At 42.3% G+C, this 26,370-nt stretch overlaps 1 protein-coding gene across 1 annotated transcript in view; it reads right to left on the bottom strand.

The window, feature by feature from the left end:
• Positions 1-9,889: 9,889 nt before the first annotated feature.
• Positions 9,890-26,370, bottom strand: part of CLSTN2 (calsyntenin 2) — a 1,113,326-nt gene continuing 1,096,845 nt past the window's right edge. The window contains exons 15-17 of the mRNA XM_038751476.1: positions 21,974-22,097; positions 19,904-20,088; positions 9,890-13,502 (exon numbers count right to left, since the gene is read on the bottom strand). Coding sequence (XP_038607404.1) covers positions 13,296-13,502; positions 19,904-20,088; positions 21,974-22,097 — 516 coding nt within the window. The 3' untranslated portion in view covers positions 9,890-13,295. The remainder of the gene's footprint in view (positions 13,503-19,903; positions 20,089-21,973; positions 22,098-26,370) is intronic.

Below are 26,370 nucleotides of genomic sequence, written 5' to 3'. Positions count from 1 at the left end.
TGTAAAAAGCTGCAATGTGAGAAACTGGATGCCCAGAACATTAAACATAAATTTTAAAAGGCCATGGGTTTGCTAAAATGAAAACTTCTTTTATCAAAAAAACTGGTGATTACCAGGTCCTAAGTAAAATCTGGGGGGAATGCCCACTTACCTTCCTACCTTGGTTGTTCTAACTGTGAGCTGTTGCCATTTACTGAGGACCTCAGAGGTGTCCATCTCCTCCATTCATCATTGCCTTAGCTAATGGTATTTATTTCTGATGAGAAGGTAGCAGTTATCTAAAGTGTTTCATATGTGATGCTGGCTCCTTTCTGTATCTCAAGGGAACAAAATGTCACCAGTCATTTTTCATGTGTTGAAATAATCACGCTTAGTGTGACACCTGGGGTTCTAATATGCTGGGCTTCTGAACACCCATTAGGCTTGTCTACCAATGTCATTCCTTGCCTCTTCATCTCTCCCCCACATCTTTGCTAGCCCTAGAATCCAAGGGAGACCCAGGGCATTTCTTCATTATTCCCTGTTGGGAGTTAGAGAGGTCCAGGAAAGCCAGCAGTGGCACATACAAACAGCTACTTCTACAGGGCTATTGGGCAGAGACAATTTGCAGAATTGCTTTCCAGCATTTACTGTTCTCTCTGACATAATGTTTTCTCATATGTGGGTTGATTGTGAAAACTCAAAGCTTTATTTTGGTTGTGCAGCTGTAATTAAGTTTTGGAGGGCCACAGAAAGAAAAACATTTGACAGAGGACCCAGATGCTTGTACTTAGGCAGGTATTAGAAGAGACAAAAAGTGGTAATAATAATAATTATAATGATGATGGTATTTGAGTGCTTACTATTTGCCAAGTACTGTTTTAAGCACTGGGGTAGATATAAGGTAATCAGGTTGTCTCATGTGGGGCTCACAGTCTTCTTCCTCATTTTGCAGATGAGGTAACCAAGGCACAGAGAAGTTAAGTGACTTGCCCAAAGTCATACAGCTAATTGGCCGAGTAAGGATTAGAAGCCACAACCTCTATCTCCCAAACCTGTGCTCTTTCCACTAAGCCATGCTGCTTCTCTAAGTGGTAGGTACCATGGCTGTAAAACAGGAGTGACCAGCTGTTTGGGAAGTGGGACCAATGATTTTACCAACTTCCCCATTGTTGGGAGGCCACACCTCAACTGAATTTACTTCACAACTGTCTCCATTTTAAAGCTCTTTTCAGAACACATCCCCTCCATGAGACTTTCCCCCATCATTTTTATTCTCCCCATTTATATGCTCCAACTCCTACATCCATACTTTTGTGCTACCTGAGCCCCTAATAATAATAATTACAGTAGGTGTTAAGCACTTACTATGTCCCAGGCACTGTTCTAAGTGATAAGTATTGACACTAATCCTCCCTTAGTGCTTATATATTCCATATGTATTATTGAGAAGAAGCGTGGCTTAGTGGAAAGAGCATGGGCTTGGAAATCAGAGGACATGGGTTCTAATCCCGGCTCCACCACTTGTCTGCTGTGTGACCTTGGGAAAACCACTTAACATCTCTGGGCCTCAGTTCCCTCATCTGTAAAATGGGGATTAATATTGTGAGCCCCAAGTGGGACACTCTAATTACCTTGTATCTACCCCAGTGCTTAGAATAGTCCTTGGCACATAGTAAGTGCTCAACAAATACCATTATTATTATTACTTCCTTCTATCTTTAATACACTTTATTTTCAGTGTCTCCGACTAGATTGTAAACTCCTTGAGGGCAGGAATCATTTCGATTAATTCCATTGTACTCTCCTAAGCACTTAGAAAAGTGTTCTGGACAGAATAGGCTTTGGTCAATACGATTGATTGACCCTCTCCACTCAGGAGCCAGAGATAAACTCAACTGGCAGGGAAGCCCCAGACCACAGGTTGAATTTTGCCCTCTGTTGCAGAAGTACTTCCCTTCTTTGTTAACTCTGCCTCAACTTACCTCTACCATTTGACCTCAGAGCAGGGCACAGGAGTTTCATTACACTTTTCCTGCTAATCTCTGTCTGCATGGCATTGACACAACCCATGTGGTAGAAACCATTCAACCTGATGGAGCTGGGGGAAAAGGTTAGGTCTCGTGGCTTCCTGATTTGAGTTGTAGGTCCTGTATCTTTGAGGATGTTTCCTCGAAGAAGGGAACTGGTATTCCTGAAGGGAAAGCTCAGTATTTTCAATGCCAAAGTGTAACAAATCATTTTCAGAAAAAGTTACTTGAAAAAAAAAATGAGATGTTTAATTGGATTTTAAATAATCCTCAGAGCTCTTGGATGTTGGAAGGCATATCTTATACCCGGGATGGTCATTGTAAAACACTGTTTATGGCATGGCAGTACGGTAGCTGGCACCCCCAAATCTCAGACCTTGCAATAGCATTTGGTTCAAACATTCATTTCTTTTTCAATGACATCACTTTATTTTATTAAAATAATTATGCTCGGTGAGATGGGCTGGTTGGCTACATGCCAACTATATGTCTTGCTTCAAAAGATAAGCAGCCCTTGAAGCAATAGAGAGTGCACAGTGGTGTTTTTTCTTGGACAAGAACAATTTGAATACATGGTGAGCCATTTTTGCAAATGAAATTCTAGTAGCATGCTATGATTTTTCTCAGCATGGAGTTCACCTGCTTGGCTGCCACTAACTGCTACTGAGTTTCTACACAAAGGGCTTTTTTTCAAAGGGGCTTTCAGTCTTTAGTCAGACACAGCCATACGCCAAGTCAGTAGCATCTTTCAAAGAGATGGGAGATATAATTGGAAATCCCCAAAAGAGCTTGTTAGGGAATCGTGTTCGGGTTTGCAACTAGGGACCCCGGCTTTGCTGCTGAAATATCCTGAGCCATAAGATGAGGCCTGGCCTCAGGGGATCTGACAGGGGGGTCGTAGGCCTTTTCAACACCCTTCAGGCCCACTGGGATGGCCAGCCCACATCAGGAAGCAGCAGGCTCAGGCGTACAGTCCAGTGAGCAACAAATTCATGTGGGGATGGTCTGGCCCTCCCAATCACTGTGAAAACAGTCGATGGGCATCCCCTATGGCATACTGGTTTGTCAGCTCCCTGATAGCAACACATGACCATTCCCCTGGGGTGTAATGGGTATTCATAATCCAACAGCGCAAGGAGAGCAACTTTAGTCATTTATTGTGATGGCTTATTTATTTTCAATTACATTCCAGAATATGAGGCCACTCCAGTCCATTGACAGCCCTGGGCAATGCTAAATTTGCAGCTCTCTCCCACTCAGTCCATCAATTAAAATTTTCCCTCTTCTCATCCCCAGCCCTCTCGCAGTAGTAAATGTGGCTTTTGAAAGGATCCCAGCCACTAGATTGAGGACTGTCTAAAAATTCTAGAGGCAGAGCACAGTTCTCAACTCTGGTTTTTCTGAGCCAGGACTGAAAATAATAATTGCGGTATTAGTTAAGTTTTGACTGTGTACCAAGTGCTTTACTAAGCACTGAGGTAGAAGCACTGAGGTAGATATAAGATAATGTCAGTCACTGTTCTTGTCCCACATGGGGCTCACAGTCTAATGGGGAAGGAGAATAGATATTGAATCCCCATCTTACCGATTAGGAAATTTAGGCACAGAGAAGTTGTGATTGTCCCTTAAGTAACACAGTAGGAAGGTGACAGAGGTCAAATTAGAATCCAAGTCCTTTGACTCCCTAGGATTAGAAAAGGCCAGCAGGGGAGGAGAAAATAAACCACTAAGAGTGGGTAGTTCCTTTTCCTCCTTCCTTCTGGTGTATGTCCTCCAGGGAAACGAGAGGAAATACATGTAGAACAGTAAGTTAACTTGATTTGGAAGCACACCTGTGATGAGACAGCCAGTCGATGAAATAATGACTCTTGAATGTAATCTTTATTGTGAAATTCTAAAATCATATTTATTGGCCAATTCACAGAAAGTGCCATAGTGACCACAAAAAATGACTGTTTGGAGACAGTTACAGGCCAAGATTGAAAATAACAGGTCAGTTTTCAATATGCAGCTAACAAATCAGGTGGAAACTGTTAGAACCTTGACAATTGAAAATCCAAAAGTTCTATTCTTCAGAGTGACATGGCTTACATGAGTTCTACCACAATGCCATGATGGAAAAACAAGTTATTCCAATTACATAGAAAGGTAACTCTCATTGCACTTTACTATGTGTCAGTTTTGATCATAAATATTAACCAATGTGGGGTAAGGGAGGTGGTGAGGGGGCAGATTGGCAGTCAGTGTTCTACAATCTTTCTTAGCGCAGTCAACGTTTTCCTCTGATCACCTGCTGTCCTGTATATATCGGGTCTCCTTGAAAGTAGCACTATTAAGTAGATATTCTTTCTTTAGATGTCCACTTTACTTACCCAAACACTAGGTGTGAGCATTTGAAGTAGAGACATGCTCAAGGACTCTCGAGATTCTTACACTCAGATCACAGCCCCTAACTTTGTTACATCATGATCAGCTTGTACGAATGATGTAGTAATCAAATCAGCTATCGTTCAGGAAACCTTCTGATTAGCATAAACACTAAACGTTATGCTGTTTCTCTGTCCACCAAACACAATGTAGTAATGAGGAAGCAGATCTGGCTAATTAAAAATCTCTGTGGAAAACAAGGATGGTGAAGTACATTTTCCAGGTATTAACCTTTTCTACACAGGTGGCACTTTTAAGCTCATTTTAAGGATCCCAATCCATTTAATCTCTTGGGACCCAGTTCTGCCTAAGCATCCAATTGTTTCCCTCTTCTGCCCGAATCCCAGAAGCAGAAGGGCCGCGTCAGCAGCAGGGGAAGAGGGGTAGGCCAGAGCAGGTCAAGGCCACGGGAACCAGTGAGCACAGATATTGTGATTCTGTAGAGAACTCACTCCGTCTCTTTATCCCATCCCTGAGAGCCTTCAGCCATGCATACTACATTCATCATCGGCCTAGCCCTCGAAGGCCCCTTAGCTAGGATCGCCGGCAGATTCTTCAGTCGATTTTTCCATCTAACCAACTGGGTCCTCAAGTATTTGTTGACTGATTGAATTTGTCTTCACATAGTTGATGGGATTTTCTGAAAATTGAATCTAGTGTATACCTGAATTCTGTCCCTGGACTGAGCTACTCAGTTTATAGCATTATTGTGATTACTAGGGTTCTATTAAAGTTCATCTACCTTATTCATAAATAATTCAAAGTAGTAATATCTACTCTTTCCCTTTCTCTATTCTCTAGACTATATGAAGCAGCTCAGCCATTTCTCCCTTTTTATACTCACTTAGCACAAATAACCCATACTATGACTAATCAAAAAGTGAACAGCCTAGCCTCTAATTACTACATCTTGTTCTTTTCTAAAACTACACAATGCTTTCATTTAGCTAGATACTGTGCATCACTTACCCATTCAGTGGAGACTCCTCTGACGCACATTTGCATTACCATCTCCTCCTGAAATTAAAGTTTTATTTTGCCTTTCAAGTCCCTAGAGGGCTTTCACTTACTGGTCACTTTACTCTTAAGTTCCAGTCAATATTTAGACTCCCTTCACTGTCAACTTTCCATTTAGTCTTTGCAATATATGAGTTCTCACTTTCCTCCCACCCCAACTAAACTTTTGTACTGTTTTTTTTTCCACAACCCAAAGATGATTTGACAGTTGGAACATGAATATCAGTCTTTCGAACTGTCCTTGTCCTTTCTACTAACTTACCTTCTGCAACTTACTGTAAACATTCAAGTGTAACTAGTTTTGCATTCAAATCCGCCTGCTTTATATTGCCTGACCTAGCACCAATAGTCCTCCTGCAGCTTGGAAAATTGTTCCTCTTCCACAAGGGAAGAGAGTTTCAAAGGAAATTCATGTTCATCACTTCAGAGTTGAAAACTGAGCCACCTTCCCTCATGCCCGATGAAGTCAACCCAATGGAGTTGTCAAAAATCTGTCCTTTCCTCCTGTTGAATTTCCTTTCCAAATTCTTTACTGGTCATTTTCCTGAGGCATGTTGACAGGTTTGCGGCTCCTGAAAACAGAAACAATCTGCCACCAGATTTATAAGACAACATTTTCAGGAGGGAAAAATTAAATCACTTCTCTGACAATTTTTTTTTAAAGTGTTCAAGGCTTTCTCTGGAAATATTTCTAGACTATCTGAACTGGAGATAGTTTTCATTTTAAGATTAATGGGGTAAAATTCTTTAAGCGCTAACATTTTTCTGTTGTTCGTGATCAATATGTGGTTTTTGCATTTCCTCTTTCTATCCTGTCTTTGTTCCCTTTTCATTAATATGTTTTTGAAGTATGCTTCATCTTTAAATATCCTGTGCAGGAAATCTGCTTAGTATGGACAAAGGACCAGCCAAGTTGTTTTCAAAATTGTTTGCTTGTGTTGGGCAGGATGGACGTGCTCTAGCTACTGGAAATTCTGGGTGGACATTCAGCTATCCATTAATTTCCCCTCATTAACAGACACATCCCAGTGCTTGCTAAAGGAATAGGCTCTTTTCACCTTAAAAGTTACCAAAGAGAATAACAGGTGCCATGGCCAAATAAGCTAGTTCCAGTTTTGTCAGAGTGTATTTCTTTATCTATTACTATGATAACAAAAATATTCTACTACTGACAGTCATTCATATCCATATGAACAGACATCCGAGTATTTTAGGTGCTTTTAAGGTGATAGTTTTAAAAATGTTGATGTATCATCCCTGAATCCTGAGCTCCAATCTTCATACTAGACCATAAGGGGACAGCCAAGAATTTGCTCAAGTCTCTCATGGTACTTATATAACAGGTCTAGGGACTTTTACGTAAAGGTACTTTGGGGTATTTTTAAGGAAAAAAAAACTAATGGCATCTATCACATTTTAGCTTTACAAAGAATTTTGGTGATCTTAATTCAGCTAAATGAGGGCATTAAGTTATAAAAAGATTCTTTGGATTTTGCCTGCATCAGAAATCATTTTTTTTTCAAAAGGACCACTTAAGCAGCTATTATAATGGCACCTAATTAAAAGTAGTTAATTGATTTTTAGGGGATGGTAGAGAACACTTTGAATTCTACCCTCAGACATTTTGAAACCCAAACCAGTAGGAAATCTGGGACAATATGGTTCTTTAGTGTACATGTGTAAAGTCAGGCTGTAATTCTTTCTCCCTTTCTACTTGGTGAAGAATCTTAAAAGGATGGATTCAATTAACTGAAACAACATTTAAAAAAAAATGCCAAGAGTTCTTATTTTGTCATTGGAGCTCATGTTTGATTTTGTAACTTGAACTTTCGCATTTGCTCATCCTATTAAGATGGGAGAGGGAAAATTCAGTTGTCTAGGCCTGGATCATTCCTTACTGAAGATGAGCGCTTGGGGTTGAACCAATGTCAACGTTTTGCCTGCGGAAATTAATGAGGCTGCTCGGAAGTGATGATGCCAGAAGAGCACTGTGCCATAGTTGATATGCAGTAATAGACAACAAACGCTGGTCAATGAGGCTTCCAATCCATGCTATCTGTAACTGCTGAAGAGATAGCTACTAATGATTCTAACTCACTCTGGCTTTCTTAATGGCTATTGGGCTGGAGAAGAGACAATTTGCTGAAACAGTAAGAAGTAAACAAGGGGGCATCTTCCTTCTCCGTCTGAAGCCATACTCTCCTACAGCTTGAATACAAAAGCAAGTTTTAGTCATATAGCCTATCTGATGTCTCAAAATTACATCAACAGAGGAAATGTGATTTTTTAGACTGAAATTGCTTCATGTATTTGCTGCCACCCCTGCTTTAAATTTGGCTTGGATCTTGACTTTAAACTTGCACTTGGTTCTGTACCCCTTAGGCACTTGATGTTGACCCCACCCTCACCCCACAGTACTTATGTACATATTTGTAATTTATTTTAATATCTGTTTCCCCCTCTAGACTATAAGTACAACGTGGTCAGGTATCACATCTCCCAACTCTATTGTACTACACTGTCCCAAGTGCTTAGTACAGTGCGCTGCTTAAAGTAAGTGCTCAATAAATGCCATTGACTGATTATTTGGCAAGTTGATATTAAAAGAGAAACTGTTGTGCACAGACCCTGGTACTGTTCTGTAGCAACAGGTGGACTGATGTTTGACTCCTCTTTCATGTGCCCAATGAGCAGTGTTTGAGAGAACAGCTAATCATTATGAATGGGATTTATATTTCATTTTATGGGGCTGTCATTAGGACTGAAAGCTATAACAACAAACCTTTCTCCAGCCCATGCCTGGAAGGCTACCAAAGCCTTTCCACAGGTGCCTTCTCAGTAAGGAGAGTGACTCCTGACTTTCAGCCTTAAATTCATCCTTCTATAAGGTAGCCAATACCATAACACATGAGGATCAAGGCTAACCTATCCGGATCCCACACTGGTCAAATTATCTTCCTGAGTTTCCAGGTTGTGGCGATAGCTTGCACAAGAACAGGTAATAAGAATGATAATTAAAAATGATAATGACAATCACATTTGTTAAGCACTTATTGTGTGTCATGCACTGTTCTAAACCCTGGGGTGGATATAAGTTAATCAGGTCAGATATATCCCGATGCACATAGCGATCACAGTCTAAGGGAGAGAGGAAACAGGTTTTGAATCTCTATTTTACAGTTGAGGAATTGAAGCACAACAAAGTTAAGTGACTTGTACAAGGTCAAATGGGAGGAAAGTGATGGAGCAGGGATTAGAACCCATATTGTCTGATTCCCAGGCCCAAGCTTTTTCCATTAGGCTACTCTGTTTCCCCTTTTCTCCATCAGTGTCCCCAGACAAACCCTCAAGATATCCAGATGGGCTATGGGTAGTCCAAACCTGGTTGAGCATTGCATTAAAAATATTCAGGAATGGGGCACCCTTCTCCAGTAGCAAGAAATTTCTGACTTTCAGCTATTTGCAGCTCAAAAAGAGTACCCATAAAATTGTATGAAAAAAAATAATGGTAGCGAATTGTCAAAAGAGAAAACCTCCCTGCTTTGTTGTCATTGCTGCCAATTATACTGTATCAACTGTATTCCAGCAAAAAGGCAACTTTGTCCAATGAATGGCCTTCCCATTTTAGTTTGTTCAACAAGGTGAGGTAGAAATAAGATGTATAGAGCATTTCAGAAAATAGTTAAGGAGAAAAAAAGATAGTGAAATGTAAGTGATAATCCACCATCACAATAGACAATTCTCATTTCCTTTGCCAGCAACAGAACTCCTAGACAATGGATAAATAAAAATTGAATTGGCTCGAGAGCTGAGTATTGTTCTTCTCAATAAATGTACGAAACTGAAACAGATGTACTGGACATGTTTTCAGCAGCAAGTGGATATTACAGGAGATAAAAAGAGAGTTCTTTTTGGTGTAGCCATCCAAAGATCTGAAAGGAGGCAAGTTTCCCTTTACATAGAGATCACTTGCTGTATTTCAAATCTAATACCTTTCAATGTCTCTCCTTTATGCCACCTGCTTTGTTAATTTAAATGAATATTTGCAAAAAAAAGGCTGCTTTTTATACTGCTTCCAGGCATCTAATTTTAATGTCCATTGGGGAGCACTGTAGATCTTCATTGGGTTTTAAAGAACTACAAATCTTTAGAATCATTTTAAAGGCACTAAAAAGAGCCAACTACAATGAAGAAGTGAAGCTTATCACCCTGATGTGTGAAGCAGCATGGCTCAGTGGAAAGAGCCCGGGCTTGGGAGTCAGAGGTCATGGGTTCTAATCCCGGCTCTGCCACATGTCTGCTTTGTGATCTTGGGCAAGTCATTCAATTTCTCTGAACCTCAGTTACATCATCAATAAAATGGGAATGAAGACTGTGAGCCCATGTGACAACCTAATCACCTTGTATCTCCCCGCCTCCAGCACTTAGAACAGTGCTTTGCACATAGTAAGTGCTTAACAAATGCCATTATTATTATTACTGACAGTTAATATAGACCAGTGTAATTTGGGGATTCTGACCACAGCTTAGCTCTCCAACTACTGTTACTAAAACATTGGTCTCTGGGTTTATAACGATGCTTGGAATTTGGTCTGCAGTGCCTGATTTGCTGCTGAAGGACACACATATTTGTTACAGTTTTGCTTCCCCAAAAAACCATCGGGGTGGAGTTAAAAATTTCAGTCACCGGAAAGGAGTACCACAGAGATCAGCTAGAGCCAATTATACAGCCTCATTGATCTAACAGGGCCCTGGACTGACATGCCCAATATAACATCCTTCATTCTTGAAAAATGGAGATTTCATTTCTGGGCCCATATCAGATTTGGAAGGCCCACCCTTAAATCCAGAGCATTAGATCATAATGAGCAAATGGGCAGTGTCCAACCTAACCCTGGCAACCAAATTCCATTTCCTTATATATATATATCCTAGCTATTTCCTCTGAAAATTTCAATGTACAAAAGAAAGGAGATCTGTTTTCCAGAAGGACATCTTAATGATTTTCTCTGAGGACGTCTGAGCTGAAAATACAGATGTTATGAAACGCAGTTTCTCCCCTTCCCCTCACTAAGAAGCCGAGTGGTTCTGAGAAAATCATTAAATATCAAAGTGAGAAAACTTTAAGAATAACCCTTGGCAACTAACTTGTTTGAAGAGCTGCTTTGAAGAATTGAGTGAATGTTGCTTTTATAGAACAGCCAGCTTAAGCTAAATGAAATCTCCATTGCTTTATGCCAGTGGGCAGAGAACCAACCTTGAGAGAGAGTGCTTTCTATCATCATCATTCCTTTGCAAATTATTGTAGATCTATTTACAGAAAACTACATCAACTGATCCATCATCACTATTTTTATGATTCTGTTCCAAAGTATAAGTACTTCCAAATGTTCAAACATAAACATCTAGGTATAAATACAACCATCAGAGACAAACTGAATGGCAGCAGATCATTTTTGTCTGCAAACAAAACCTTCAAAGAGCACAGTGCAAGGACAAAGGCTATTTAGAAAGCATCTTGCATGTCTTGTTCAACTAAATTTTCACCTCTAAAGTATGGGTGTCTTTTTTTTTCCTTAACTACCCAATTGAAAAACTCTGTTACTTCCAACTATTATGGACCAACTATTATGGACAAATTGGCCAAGGACCGTGGGGCCAAGCGAAAACACTCAGAAATTCATTCATTCAATTGCATTTATCAAGTACTTATTATGTGCAAAGCAATGCTGGACACCCCTTTTGCCACCTGGAAGTAAATGATGTGATAGCATCAAAAAAAAATGAGATAATTTTTTTGTGGAAATCTCCAGGACATGTCACCAGGGAAAACCCTGCCCTTTTCCTCCCCCACCCCCCTCATCCACCTCACTTCTGAGCCACTGCCTTACCTTCTCGTGTTCCCATAAACACAGGGGCTGCTTCTGAAACATGAGGCTCAGTGCAGGAACTGTGATGGAGGCAGAATGGCAGTTTAAAATAAAAATTCCAGGAATAAGAGTGTCCAGGACTGGGCAGAGCAACTGAAAACAGACTGCAGTAAAACCGTATGAATGACTAGGCTAGCCAAGGATGATTTTGGCTGATCAAAGCGGTTGTTTGGTGCTAGCATTTCCTGTAGAAGGGCCTGCTTCAGACAGACACTCCTACCTGTCTTCCAATAGCTTTGCTCTAAAAGGTTAAGAAAAATGCAATGTTTATTGTTTTCTTTAAGTATTGTGGTTGGAAAGCCTTTGGAAACCACAGTGGGGCCTGCCTACCACCTGCTATCAGAGTCTTCACATTAATTAGTGATCCTAGCCTTGCATGGGGACAATTAGAGGATTCTCACTAGGGGTTCGGAGGCTTTCCCTATGGAAACCTTGAAATCAAACCTGTCACCAGTGTGTACCAAGGCAAGAGTATAGGCGATCCCTGTTGGGTTCAGGGGTTGAGAAGTGGGAAAGGACAAACAGAAAATGCATGGTAGAACCCAAAGTAGTGTGGCAACACAAAAGGAAAAGTTTACGTGTGGTTTACACATTGTCACAAGAGTTCAGTTTCTCACTTGCTATTCTGCAGACTACTAAGAGGAACGGAGGAGTTTCCGTAGCAACAGCTACTTTGTTTGGTATCTCTGTTATTTGGAGATACAAAAGACTCTCTTACATTAAAAATAAACAGTCTTATCATGGCTCATAGACATGTTCTCTCTTCCTACCCCTTTTTCCTAATCCTTGTTTTCAGAGTGAATAAACATGAGATGTTACCACATTTTTTCCCACCCACTCCCGGAATTTTCATCTTCACATTCTGCTTGAGCTTTATCCTAATATTATTACAGAATCCTTTCAGAATGAAAGACTTTGTTCAAGAAAGAGGAAATGATGACAGGAGGGCACTGATGCAAAGGAGATAATGCTTTAAAAACTTATATGTGCCACCAGCAAGCTGATAGGATAACAGCAAAAATGGAAGCAGATCACATTTCCCGGGCTGAGCTTTGACACAAATTCTAGTTGCTGTCATGTAATCAGCCCTTCTACCAGCCAAATGAAATCTTTTCCCTCATCTGTACTTTGTTTTCATGTTTCAATACTTGTCTAGATTATAGCCCCGTGCAATTCTGATGTACGGAATCAATGGTTTCCTGTTACTGCAGCATGGTAACAGCTGAGCATGTGAATCAGAGAGTGCTTATCTGCTGCAATTTGGCCTACCCGGGACTGGAATCTGAATTTCCACTACCACATCTCAACTGATGTGCAAAGGAAGGAGCAATAGGCCAACGGAGGTTACATAAAGCCATCGCATAACAGCCATCGGGGTGGATTGGCCGAGGATTCGACTTTCAAACCGAGACCGAGATCAACACTTCTGGTTTCCATTAAGATGACCTTCAAGGAGGTACGAAAAGGCAATGGAAAGAAGTTCATCTTCGTCACCATAAAAATAAGCCTCTGCGTTTTTGTTGAACGTGAAATTAGACACAGAGTAAAGTGAAACCAAAGGGCTACCTCATCATTCGGACCCACAGAAACAAGGAACATCACAAGCTGAAATCCTCCAATGTGAAAAAATAGCAAAGGCCAAACTCTATGGGTTGAATGACAGGACTCTTCGCCTACGGTGAGTGGAAACTGGGTCTGGGAGAGAAAGCTAATGTGTGTATTGGACCCCAAGTTGCCAGGGCAGCATCTCATTGGGATTTATCAACTAACGGTGAGAAAAGTGACAATTACAAGTAGCTCCACTAGGCAATCAAATCCAAATCCTGTCATCTAACTCATAGTCTCAGTTTAACTAGACTCAGAAATACATTGTATTGGTGTTTACAAAAGGAGCCCGGGAGGCCTGAGCACTCTAATATGGGAGCGTCGAATCATCCCACTCCAGCTGCTCTTGCCTGGTGCCGTTAGGTTTAGCTCTCCCAATTGCAGGGTCTTCCTCCTCCTCCTCTTCGCTTCCATCTGAGTCCGCGCTGGTGGTTTCTTCGTCGTCATCATCATCCGCTTCCTCGTCCTCCTCTTCCTCACTTTCATCTTCCAGCTGACCGGGCTCTTCATATTTCTACATTTCATTGAAAGAAAAATGTCCTCAGCGATCACAGTAACAATAATAAAAATAATAATGAACTCTGGTATTTGTTAAATGCTTATTATGTCCCAGGCACTGTACTAAGTGCTGGGATAGATAGAAGGTAATCGGGCTGAACGCTGTTCCTGTCACAGCCTTAATCCCCATTTTACAGATAAGGTAATTGAAGTGACGAGCCCAAGATCACAAAGCAGACAAGATGCAGAGCTGGGAGTACTCATTCATTCATTCAATTGTATTTACTGAATGCTTACTGTGTGCAGAGCATCGTACTAAGCGCTTGTGAAGTACAAGTTGGCAACCCAGATAGTCGCTGCTTTAATAGCAGATTGGAACCACTTGGAGAAACCATATTAACCAGATATCATGATGGTATCAGTGAAAACTTGGTAAGGAGATTAATGTCTTGCAATGCTTTCCTTTTGTTTTTACATGTGTGTTCATTGAAAAATGCTTTTTTGCAGAGTTAAAGGGTTGGTCACTGGTGCAGGGGCAGTGAAGACGGCCTGTAGACCACATAAAAATTGCCATAAAATTCAAAAGTTTTCAGGTGTTGTGACTGAAAGTAAAAGGTAAATACTAAGAAGTATCAATCAATCAATCGTATTTATTGAGTGCTTACTGTGTGCAGAGCAGTGTACTAAGTGCTTGGGAAGTACAAGTTGGCAACATATAGAGACAGTCCCTACCCAACAGTGGGCTCACAGTCTAGAAGGGGGGGACAGAGAACAAAACAAAACATATTAACAAAATAAAATAGAATAGATATGTACAAGTAAAATAGAGTAATAAATATGACAAACATAAATACATATATACAGGTGCTGTGGGGAAGGGAAGGAGGTAAGATGTGGGGGATGGAGAGGGGGACGAGGGGGAGAGGAAGGAAGGGGCTCAGTCTGGGAAGGCCTCCTGGAGGAGGTGAGCTCTCAGTAGGGCCTTGAAGGGAGGAAGAGAGCTAGCTTGGCAGATGTGGGGAGGGAGGGCATTCCAGGCCAGGGGGATGACGTGGGCCGGGGGTCGACGGCGGGACAGGCGAGAATGAGGCACGGTGAGGAGATTAGCCGCAGAGGAGCGGAGGGTGTGGGCTGGGCTGGAGAAGGGGAGAAGGGAGGTGAGGTAGGAGGGGGAGAGGTGATGGAGAACCTTGAAGCCGAGGGTGAGGAGTTTCTGCCTGATGCGTAGATTGATTGGTAGCCACTGGAGATTTTTGAGGAGAGGAGTAACATGCCCAGAGCATTTCTGGACGCTCTGTATTTAGTATGTATGTATTTAGCACTGAGATAAATTGTGAATAATAATCCCATTGACAAATACAGCAGTTAATCTTTCAAAGCTGCTTTAGCAGTAAATCATTGACAGCCTTAATTTCATAGAGGATTTGCTGGGGATCTCAAATAATGCTGCTTAGTTGGAGCCAGCCTGTATCTAGCCCTTTACTAGCAGAAGAAACAAAGCAGAATGAATGAACCTATCAAAATCTCCATCCCTGCCCCCATCACCCTATCATGTCAGTGCCTTGTCTTCTCTATCCAGCTTCATAGCCACAGTTGACAGTTCCAGGGCATTATGTCTGCCTTTGTTATTACACAGAAATTGGAGCTGACATTTTTCCAACCCTGCCCTTGGTCTATGTCTCTGTGTCTATGTCTCTTGGTCTATGTCTCTAGGCCTCTGTAGCTATGCCCTTTGCAGGGTATCATTTTCATCTGTCCCACCATCAACCTGGCCCATGTTCTAACGTGGAACACCCTCCCTCCTCAAATCCACCAAACAATCACACTTCCCCCCTTCAAAGCCCTACTGAAGGCTCACCTCCTCCAGGAGGCCTTTCCAAACTAAACCCCCTTTCCTCAGTTCCCCCCTCACCTTGCCCCGATTGCTCCCTTTGCTCTACCCCCACCCCTCCCCGACAGCACTTGTGCATATATGTACGCATCTATAATTCTTTTTATTTATATTAATCCCTGTTTTACTTGTTCTGATGTGTATACGTATCTATAATTCTATTTTTAAAGATGTTCTTGATGCCTCTTACCTTGTTTTGATGTCTGTCTCCCCGCTTCAAGACTGTGAGCCTTCCGTGGGCAGGGATTGTCTCTCTTTGTTGCTGAACTCTACTTTCCAAGCACTTAGTACAGTGCTCTGCACACAGTAAATGCTCAGTAAATACAATTGATTGCATGAATGAATGAATAGTACTGGAATAGGTGTTGGTGAGGTAATTTCAATGACCAAGTCTTATTTCTCCTCTAAAGCAGGTATAATACAGGCAGATGGGCCAGCCCAGTAAATATGCTACATATACCCGGGACCACATCTGGGAATGGAAGTCCCCATCCTCACTCAAATCTTTGCTCTTCAACTGAAAATGTAAGTGGATTGAATGAAGAATAAGCCACGCCTATAACATCTACCTTATCAACTAGGAAACATGTTCTGAAATTGATTTCGCAAAGTATACTAAGCTGTACCGAGTAGCCCACACCTACTAAGATGCAATAATCAGTTTATAGTTTGGAAGCAGCATGCCATAATGGATAGAGCACAGGCCTGTGAGTCAGAAGGTTGTGGATTCTAATCCCGACTCTGCCACTTGTCTGCTGTATGACCCTGGGCAACTCACTTCACGTCTCTGTGCCTCAGTTACCTCATCTGTGAAATGGGGATAGAGACTGGGAGCCGCACGTGGGACAGGGACTGTGTCCAGCCTGATTTGACTGTATCCACCCCAGCGCCTGGCACATAGGAAGTGCTTAAGAAATGCCATTGTTATTATTTTTATTAGTATGTACCTCCAATATTTTATTTGAACTATCAACCTAAGTGCTTCCCCTCTCAGGGTTGCACCTGGAGAGTTTCCAGTACTCTACCAGTCATTCATTTATTCCTTCAATGGTATTTATTTAGTGCTTACTGTGTGCAGAGCACTGTACTAAGCACTTGGAAACTACAATTTGGCAACAGATAGAGACAATTACTACCCAATAAGGGGCTCACAGTCTTGATAATAGGAAGGAAAGTCAAGCAGAGGCCTGTCTGTTCCATTCCATTCCTATCTTGGGCAATGGCTAGCGAGTGGAAGGCAATCTGCTACGAGTCAAAGCTCACCTGTGCTGGGCAGCAGTGGCACAGAAGTGAGTTGAGGGCAGAGACTCACGTTTACTGCATGGAAAGAGGCAATGGTAAACCACTTCTGTATTTTTACCAATAAAACTCTATGGATATGCTATCAGGACATCTGATGGAGGTGGGGTATTCTGGGAGAGAGGTGTCCATGGAGTCGCTATGGGTCGGAGATGACTTGACAGCATAAGCCATTAAGTGCTTATTATGTGTCAAATCCATGAGTACTGGGGTAGGTACAAGTTAATTTCGTTTGGACACAGTCCCTTTCGCGCATGGGACTCTTAAGTAGGAGGGAAAACAGGTATATAAATCTCCATTTTATGGCTAAGACAAATGAGGCAGAGAGGCAAAGTGACTTGTCCAAAGTTACACAACAAGCAGAAGGCAGAGACGGGATTAGAAGCCGGGTCTTCTGACTCCTAATAATAATAATGATGGCATTTATTAAGTGGTTACTATGTGCAAAGCACTATTCTAAGTGCTGGGGAGGTTACAAAGAGATCAGGTTGTCCCACGCGGGGCTCACAGTCTTAATCCCCATTTTACAGATGAGGTAACTGAGGCACAGAGAAGTTAAGTGACTTGCCCAAAGTCACACAGCTGGCAATGGGCGGAGCCAGCATTTGAACCCATGACCTCTGACTCCAAAGCCCAAGTTCTTTCCATTGAGCCATGCTGCTTCTCTTAGGCTCATGGTCTTTCCACTAGGCCACACTGCTTCCCTTAGAAGGTCATAATTCCTTTGCCACTCCCCTGCCTAAAATCTAAATTTTCAATAGTCAAAAATGGCTGGAATTAGAGTAATAATGATGATTATAATAACTATGGTATTAAGTGCTTACTATGTGGCAAGCACTAAGTGCTGGGGTAGCTATAAGGTTATCAGGTTGTCCCTCGCAGGGCTCACAGTCTTCATCCCCATTTTACAGATGAGGTAACTGAGGCACAGAGAAGTTAAGTGACTTGCCCAAGGTCACACAGCAGACAAGTGGCAGAGATGGGATTAGAACCCACGTACTTTGACTCCCAAGCCTGTGCTCTTGTCACTAGACCAGGCTTCCTCTCTAAGTTTATTGAATGTGACCCTGATTATCCAGGTCTTGGGTTTTCCATTCAGACCTCAAAACCAGTGTTTTCTCCACCTCATAAAGTGTTCTGGGACTTTGAAGAGGCTGGTCCTGTGAATTGAAGACTTTTGCCCCTATATGAATGCACGGAAAGAAGAGGGAGTGGGTTCCTTTGGATTCCTAGTACTGATATGACTAAATCAAGTCCCAAAATATGCAATAGGATGAAGAATTAAAAGAAAAATATTCAGAAGGAAAAAGAATCACCAAATCATATTTTATAATGCAGTGTCTTTGAAATGGGGAAGGATAAGATTGCCTGCTTCATGAATATTTGTCTAAGACATTGTTTTTGCTTTTCCATGGGGAAATGCCATTTTAGACTGTGTGCTTGTGTGATTTCTGTGAAGGCCAGCCAAAATTTGACATGAGTCACAAAGGCGCTACGATTTCACAGAGCTGTATAAACATAGTCACCTCTAAATAGTGAAAATTGTTGTTTGCCTTGAAGAGGAGATCTAAGGAGTTATGCTTAGAGGTACCGGAATCAGACTATCTGAATATGTTTGTGTCAACACCACCTTATTACAAAATACCACATTTGGACAAATTTTTGAAGGTATCAGTCTGGGAGGCTGAGGACAAGGATGAGGGGCTGCTTTTCTTTATGTGAAAAAGGGGGGCAATTAGATCAAGCTGAAAGTAGTGTCTTTAGTTCAGTTCCCCTTGTCCCACTATTCCTTCTCCCTGTGAATGCACCTCAGCTTCAGAACCCTTTCCTGAATAAGCAGCACCGTGACACAAGAGAAGACACAGGTGGTGAGGCACATATAGGAGGAAATCGGAGAGAAAGGGAGGATAACCACTGAGACATGCAGAGAAAGAGAGCATGGTCTCCTCTCTCCTCTCCCCGCACACCACATTTTCTGCTGTTGCCCTGGGTGAGGCCAGGCCTTAGCATGACTCAGTGGAAAGATCACGGGCTTGGGAGTCAGAGGTCATGGGTTCGAATCCTAACTCTGCCACTTGTCAGCTGTGTGACTTTGGACAAGTCACTTAACCTCTCTGAACCTCAGTTACTTCATCTGCAAAATGGGGATCAAGACTGTGAGCCCCACGTGGGACAACCTGGTTACCTTGTAATCCCCCTCAGAGCTTAGAACAGTGCTTGGCACCTAGTAAGTGCTTAACAAATACCACAATTATTATTATAAGAAAGGGTATTCTCTGCCACCTACCTGGGGCCCCGGCAAAGGAAGGAAGGAAGGATTATAAGAAAAGTAAAATATTGCTAATATGTTGACAATTTCCCCTGATGCCCAGTTGGCATTTGAGCTAACTGCTGACTTAGGGAATTGAACTGGTGAGCTAATAATCCATAACACAACAACTTGCACTTAAGTCACTTTAAATCTGGCCCCAGGGTCATATTAACATTGCTCTGATAAAGCTAACTGAAATAATGTTACAAATTATCATCATAAATAATTCGTCCTAGGTCCTCAGTTTCTTTAGTTCCTCATTCGTCTCCTCACATCTCCCAGAATAATTTTAAAACAAATGGGGACCTCCCCTGCTCTGAACAACAGTATCCTTGGCACACTCTTGGGGCTCTTTTAAGAGCTTGGGAGGTTTGAGAGTAGGGAAAAAGAGTGGAAATGCTGGAGGGCAGGCTTTCGGCACCCTCCCTCGAAGGTGGACTGAAAGTGCAGGCCCAGCCGTCACATGTACACAGGTATAATAATAATAATAATAATTATAATAATAATAATAATAATAATAGCATTTATTAAGCACTTACTATGTGCAAAACACTGTTCTAAGCACTGGAAGAGCTACAAGGTGATCAGGTTGTCCCACGTGGGGCTCACAGTCTTAATCCCCATTTTCCAGATGAGGGAACTGAGGCATAGGGAAGTGAAGTGACTTCCCCAAAGTCACACAGCTGACAAGTGGCGGAGGCGGAATTTGAACTCACAACCTCTGACTCCCAAGCCCGGGCTCTTTCCACTGAGTCACGCTGCTTCTCTAATCTGAATCTGGGGAAGAATCTGGGGAAGCGCTGGGAGGAGAGTGAGAAACTGGACTACTGAAGCCAGCATGTGCTGTCCCTGAAATATCTTAGTCCAGCCACTGTCAGGAAGCCCTGCAAAAGCAAATCCCAACGTGCCCGCTCACCTCCATTGGGTTGACGGTAATGGTCAGTGCGGAGTCATCCCAGTCCATTTCATTTTCTTTAGTCACTTCCCCTTCCTCAGAGCAGTGTTGGCGGGCCAAGTGGATTCGGAAGACCCCGAGTGCCACAATGAAGATCAGTATGCTGACACAGATGATGATTACCACAGTCGCAATACTGGGAATGACTGAAAGCAGAAATGAAAATGAAATACACAGACCCTTGAGATATGGAGCACCAAAAAGTCTAAATCCCAACGTCTTGCTCCTCTGTCCTCCTATTGCCCCACCATGCTCATATGTAACTACTTTCTCATTCTTTCTCCTTATTGGGGTACCCGGAACTCCCCAGTTGGAGGGTCCCTGAAGGGCCCCATAGAAGTAGCCCCTGGTCTGGTCACCCTGCTCTCAGAGTGAATCAGACAAGGAACTTCTCTAGCAGGATGACTAAGAATGCGTCAGATTGCCAAATAGAGAAGAAGCATGGCCTAGTGGATAGAGCATGGGCGTAGGAGTCAGAAGGACCTGAGTTTGAATCCCATTCCACCCCTTCTCTCCTGTGTAACCTTGGGTGAGTAATTTAATTTCTCTGGGCCTCAGTTACCTCATCTGTAAAGTGGGGATTGAGACTGTGAGCCCTATGTGAGACATGGAGTGTGTCCACCCTGATTAAGCTTGTGTCTACAGCAGAGCCAAGTACAAAGTAAGCATTCAACAAATACTATATATATATATATATATATATATATATATACATGCATATATATATATATATATATACAGATAGATAGATAGATATACTTCCTGACAGTGGCTGGACTAAGGTATTTCAGGGACAGCAAACGCTGGCTCCAGTAGTCCAGTCTCTCACTTTCCTCCCAGTGCTTCCCCAGATTCTTCCCCAGATGCAGATTAGAGAAGCAGCGTGGCTCAGTGGAAAGAGCCCCGGCTTGGGAGTCAGAGGCTGTGAGTTCAAATCCCGCCTCCGCCACTCGTCAGCTGTGTGACTTTGGGCAGGCAAGTCACTTCACTTCTCTCTATATAGTTGGTATATATATACCAACCACAACAGAGGTATAAGGACCACAACAGACCAATGTAATAATAATGGTATTTGTTAAGCGCTTACTATGTGCCAAGCAATGTTCTAAGCGCTGGGGTACATACAAGGTTATCAGGTTGTCTCACATGGGGCTCACAGCCTTAATCCTCATTTTACAGATGAGATAACTGAGGCACAGAGAAGTTAAATGACACTTGCACAAAGTCCCACAGCTGACAAGTGGCAGAGCCGGATTTAAAACCCATGACCTCTGACTCCCAAGCCTGTGCTCTTTCCACTAAGCCACGCTGCTTCAGTAACAGTAACTGTGGTGTCTGTTAAACACTTTCTATGTACCAAGCCCTGTGCTAACATAATAACATTACAAAATAATCTGGTCAGACATTGTTCCTGTCCTACTTGGAACTCACAGTCCAAGGGGAATGGGTCAACAGCATTCTGTTAATGTGTGTTGTGGTGTCCTGTAGACTGTAGCTTCTTTGGGCAGGGAAAGTGTCCGTTATATTGTACTCTCCCAAGCTCTTAGTACAGTGCTCTGCACACAGAAAGCGCTCAATAAATATGATTGATTGACTGACTGGGGCCATGCTAACAAAAGGCCTTTTGCAAATGTCCGTTGTACCTAATGGAGAAAGTGGCCTTATAAATGGTACTTGCTGATCTGGTTATAATAGTAATAATGGCATTTTATTGAGCAACCATTGCATACAGGGCACTATAGCAAATGATTGAGAAACTATGACAGATGGCCAAGATGCATTTCCTGCCCAAAAGGAGTTCACAGGATGACCAGGAGCTCCAAGAAGAGTACCCACCCACCGCCACCCTGTTTGGGGAAAAAAAGAAAAAAAAAAGGTTTCTTTTGCAAGCTTCCCCTCCAGTATTTGGGACTTATTACCTACAGGCTGCTCATCTCATATGTCCACAAGCAACATGATAAAATAAAATAAATTAAAAAATCAAGTCCTGAGCACATCAGAGGTAAGGAGTTCACAGATCATAGTTAATACCTGATCTCTGTGGATTGTGGATACTTGGCTCTGGGAGATGGACAGCTTGAAGAAATTCAGGCTGCACTGCCATATGGTTTGCGTGCTCTTCATCTTTAGAATTAGCATTGTGCAGAATGTTCACCTGAAAGAAAGAAAATGTGTGCTTGATGCAGCATGGTAAACAGGCAGCAGTGTTGCACTTTTCCAGATCTGAAATTGCATTTCAGAGTCTGTACCACACCACATGTTTTGTCTTGGGGATGTTTCAGTGTACAGGGTGTTTCTGACATGCAGGCAGTACGAAGTTCCATTTTACACCTCCTTTGATGTAAATCACCCATCATCTCCTTCCTTGTAAATCTCTACAAAAAGCAACTGCTTCCATTCTCTGAAAGTAACAACCATGCTTTTCCTCCATTATATCCCCACCTGCCCTCCTTCTTCCCTATCCTCAGCCTCAGAATTTCCAGATTGGACATTTGGCCAAGAAGGCAGCAGGCTGGAAGTGCTGAGACGTGGCTTCTCTGACAAACTGTGCATAGAGGAGTTTGGATATCCACAGACCAAGAATTCATTGAATTTGCATCAGTCAGCAGGCACTGGCAAACACTGAGTGCCTTTATGGTGAAAATCCCTATCCTGGGAAATCTCTGTCCCGCTGAATATAGGCCTCAAACCCTGATTCAGCCTTCAGAGCTTCTGTTCATGGTAAGGTAAGAGCTGTAACAATCATGTTTTTTTCTTACTAGTCCTTTCCAATAATTTCCTTTGCCTTCCTATATTGGGATGATGCTTTGCTCTAAGGCCCTTCCCTTGATAATCACAAATTTGGGAAGCTGTCTTTTTGGCTCATCCCTCTCTTTGTGAAGTTTCTTTTTCCCAGTGCTTACTCTTTGGCCCTAAAGCTATCCCTGCAGCTTTATCCCCTAGCCAATAATGAAGGGATTTGAGTGGAGTGAGATGAAACTTATGATGACTTGGGTGGAATCCAGTCATCCTTAGGCAGCCCAGGTGAAGGACATGGACCCAAGACGTGGTCATGTGTGTGTTCCTGCTCGGGCTTCTCACAGGCTTTTCATTCCTTGTGCATTTGCTTATCTTCACTCCAGCCCCTTATATGTGATGAGTAGTTTAGACTATAAGCTCATGGTGGTCAGGGAATGTGTCTACCAACTCTGTTCATTTATTCATTGTCGTATTTATCAAGTGCTCACTTTGTGCAGTGTACTGTATTAAGCATTTGGGAGAGTACACTATAACAGTAAGCACATTCCCTGCCCACAAAGAGCTCCCTGTCTAGAGGGGAAGACAGACACTGATATATAAATGAATAAATTATAGGTTTGTAATAAGTCCTATGGGCCTGTTGTATTGTTCTCTCTCAAGTGCTTAGTACAGTGCTCCACATACAGTAAGTGTTTAATAAATATGATTGATTATGATTGCTTGACTACTCAAGACTGTTCCAGTCTGGTGCTGTTGTGAGTCCACATTTTGAGTGTTATCTTTCTTTCTGAGCCAGCAATGTATCCCATTGAGCCCTGTGCCATGCTCTGGCAAAGGTGCAAAGATACCAGGAGAAAAATAAGTGCACAGTACAAGTGGTTAGTTTCTTTCCAAAGACAGCATTCCCCTTTGTTATAGAGTACAGCAGAAGGGTGATTTCCTGAACTACTTGGTATAGTGGTAAAGTCTGATAAATGAGTATGGGTAACTCCTACTGAGGGCCCAGATCTGGTTGGCTTTCCTCATTTTGGGGGGATGATCCGAACAAGCCTCAGTTCAGATAAGTAGGCATTTTGGATGACCAAGGCCCAGAAAACCGTTTTGCATTTAACAGTAAAGGTAAAATCTCTCCCTGCAGAGGGAGAGAACAGCTCCTATCAATTCCTTAGTACCTGCCAGTGATCTTAATTGAGGATGGGCTTGCACAAACTAAAAAGTGACGTCAGACTGTGTGTGGCAGGGAAGGCAGTACCCCCAGCCCTTCCAGCACTGGAGTGACAGCTCTCCTTAGTAGGATGCCATAGACAGAGGTAGGCTGAGGATGTGACCACCACCTAGAACGGACAAAACCCTTGTCCCCTTGCTGAGGGTGATTGTTGGCCTCCATTAAAGCCACCAGCCCTAGGATTCTTTGACTTTTCATTACACGAGTTAGTAAAGAGGTAAAACAATATGATAACCATCTAGCAGCAAAAGCTTCTTGAACAGTTTTGTTGTGCACTGTAATTGTCACTGATGTTTGTTCTGAAGTTAGACCACTTATTCAGTTTATATGCCAAGGTGAGTTAACACCTACTCATTTGCGTCAGTCTTTATCTCATTCACATCCTGCCTCTGGCCTGGACTGTCCTCCCTCTTCATAGCTGACAGACGATTACCCCACCTTCAAAAACTTATTGAAGACATATCTCCTCCAAGAGGCCTTCCCTGACTAAGCCCTCATTTCCTCTTCTCCCACTCCCTTCTGCATCTCCCATTTGCTTGCCAGCCCCAACACTTATGTGCATATCTGTAATTTATTTATAATAATGCCTGCCTCCCCCTCAGACTGTAAGCTCGCTGTGGTCAGGGAATATGTCTACCAACTCTTATATTGTACTCTCCCAAGTGCTTGGTACACTGCTCTGCACACAGTAAAGCACTCAATATCTATGACTGCCATATGTTTTGAGTTCACATATTCATTCATTCAGTCATATTGAGCACTTACTGTGGGCAGGGCACCGTACTAAGCACTTGGAAAGTACAATTCAGCAACAGAGAGAGATGATCCCTGCCCAAAACAGGCTCACAGATACACTCCCAGTGCTTAGTGTAGTGTTCTACTCATAGTAAGCACTTATTAAATATTAGCAAGCTAGCACTCCCTACTGACTTCATAACTTATGGCATGAAGGCCAACATTACCTAGTATTGGATGGTGCAAAAATGTTCTTGTGTCATTCATAACTTAAATGTGGCTATTTCTCATGTTTATTGTAGGAAGAAATGAGATCCTGAAGCTCAGACTGGGGGAATCTCTGAACCTGAGAAGATGATTTTACAGTGCTAGTGATTGATTGGTCTTGCATAGCTTCACTGTCCGTGTCTCACCCCTGCCAGTTAGTCCCAGTGGCGTAGACCACTGTGAAGTGCATACAAGCACACAGATGACCTGAGAATGGTAGAGATGAGAAGGCCAAATGCAAACAGAAATATTATTGGGTAAAGTTATTTCTTATGATACAAATCCAGTGTTAAATGATAATACACTGTCTGTTCTTGGTAGTCTCAAGAGCCCTTCAAATACCTTTTCTTGAAATTCAGTCCTTGCCAACACAATCAATCATCACAAGTCACTTAACTTCTCTATGCCTCAGTTTCCTCCTCTGAAAAGTGTGGATTCAAAATCTGTTGTCCCTCCTACTTAAACTGAGAGCCCCATTTCGTACCTTACTATCTTGTATTTCCCCAGTGCTTAACCTCTTTTCCCACATTATGAATATAAACAGATTGTGCACAGTTTCAATATGCAACCATTGTGCCTGGCCAGTTAAGGTGCTCTTTCCTTCATATTTGTTTGATTCCCCTCTTGGGTTGCTCTTAATTCCCCAGAACTGCAACAAACTTACTAAGCAGTATTATAAGATTAATCTTTAAACCTAGCTGCCGATTATAGATTTCAATTCACCGTGGAATGATGAAACCTGCTACCTAATACTCCATTTTTTTTTTGCAAACATATATTTTGTTACATCTGGCGGGACTTGTCCCTATTTAAGAAACAAAAAGGACTCTTCTTCCACAATTCCATGCTTATTTTCTATGGGATATCGAAGCCAACCTAGTAGCAGAGGGTCTAAAGAAGAAACCAGACAGTTGGGGGAAGATTTATAAAGCCTAAACCTCTCTGGGAAATCAGTGACATTACAAAGAGGAGGATAGAGGAACCCTCTCTTGAGCCTAGCCCCTAACAGCAGGAGAAGAAGCAGTTCTATTATGACCATTTATACTCGGGAGACCTAAAAAATATTTCAGCAAAGAAAATAAAAATGTCAGATGGTTCTCCTGGTCCCTCTACTAACTTCTTGTACCCTTTAGAGTGTAAACTCCTTGGCGAGAGGGAACATATCTAGCAACTCTGTTATACTGTACTCTTCCAAGAGATTAGTACAGTGTTCTGCACTCAGTAAATGCTCAATAAATACCATTTATTGATTGATTATACAACTCAAGGCCAATTTCAGCCACTGGGGAGGCTTGGGGAGCCTGAACAAAGTTCACCCTCCCCAGAACCGATGACTTGTCATGACTTAAAGAACAAAATATGGTGAGGAATACAGGTGTATCAGTCCCTGAAGGCCCGCCACAGTGCTATGTCAGTGGCGTGGATCGAATAATTCTGGTATGGGTCCTCCCCCAGAATTCTG

This window comes from Tachyglossus aculeatus, chromosome 1, assembly GCF_015852505.1.
Source record: "Tachyglossus aculeatus isolate mTacAcu1 chromosome 1, mTacAcu1.pri, whole genome shotgun sequence".
NCBI classification, from domain to species: Eukaryota; Metazoa; Chordata; class Mammalia; order Monotremata; family Tachyglossidae; genus Tachyglossus; species Tachyglossus aculeatus.
The sequence above is the reverse complement of the archived record's forward strand: the minus strand, read 5'-3'. Positions and strand labels throughout refer to the sequence as shown.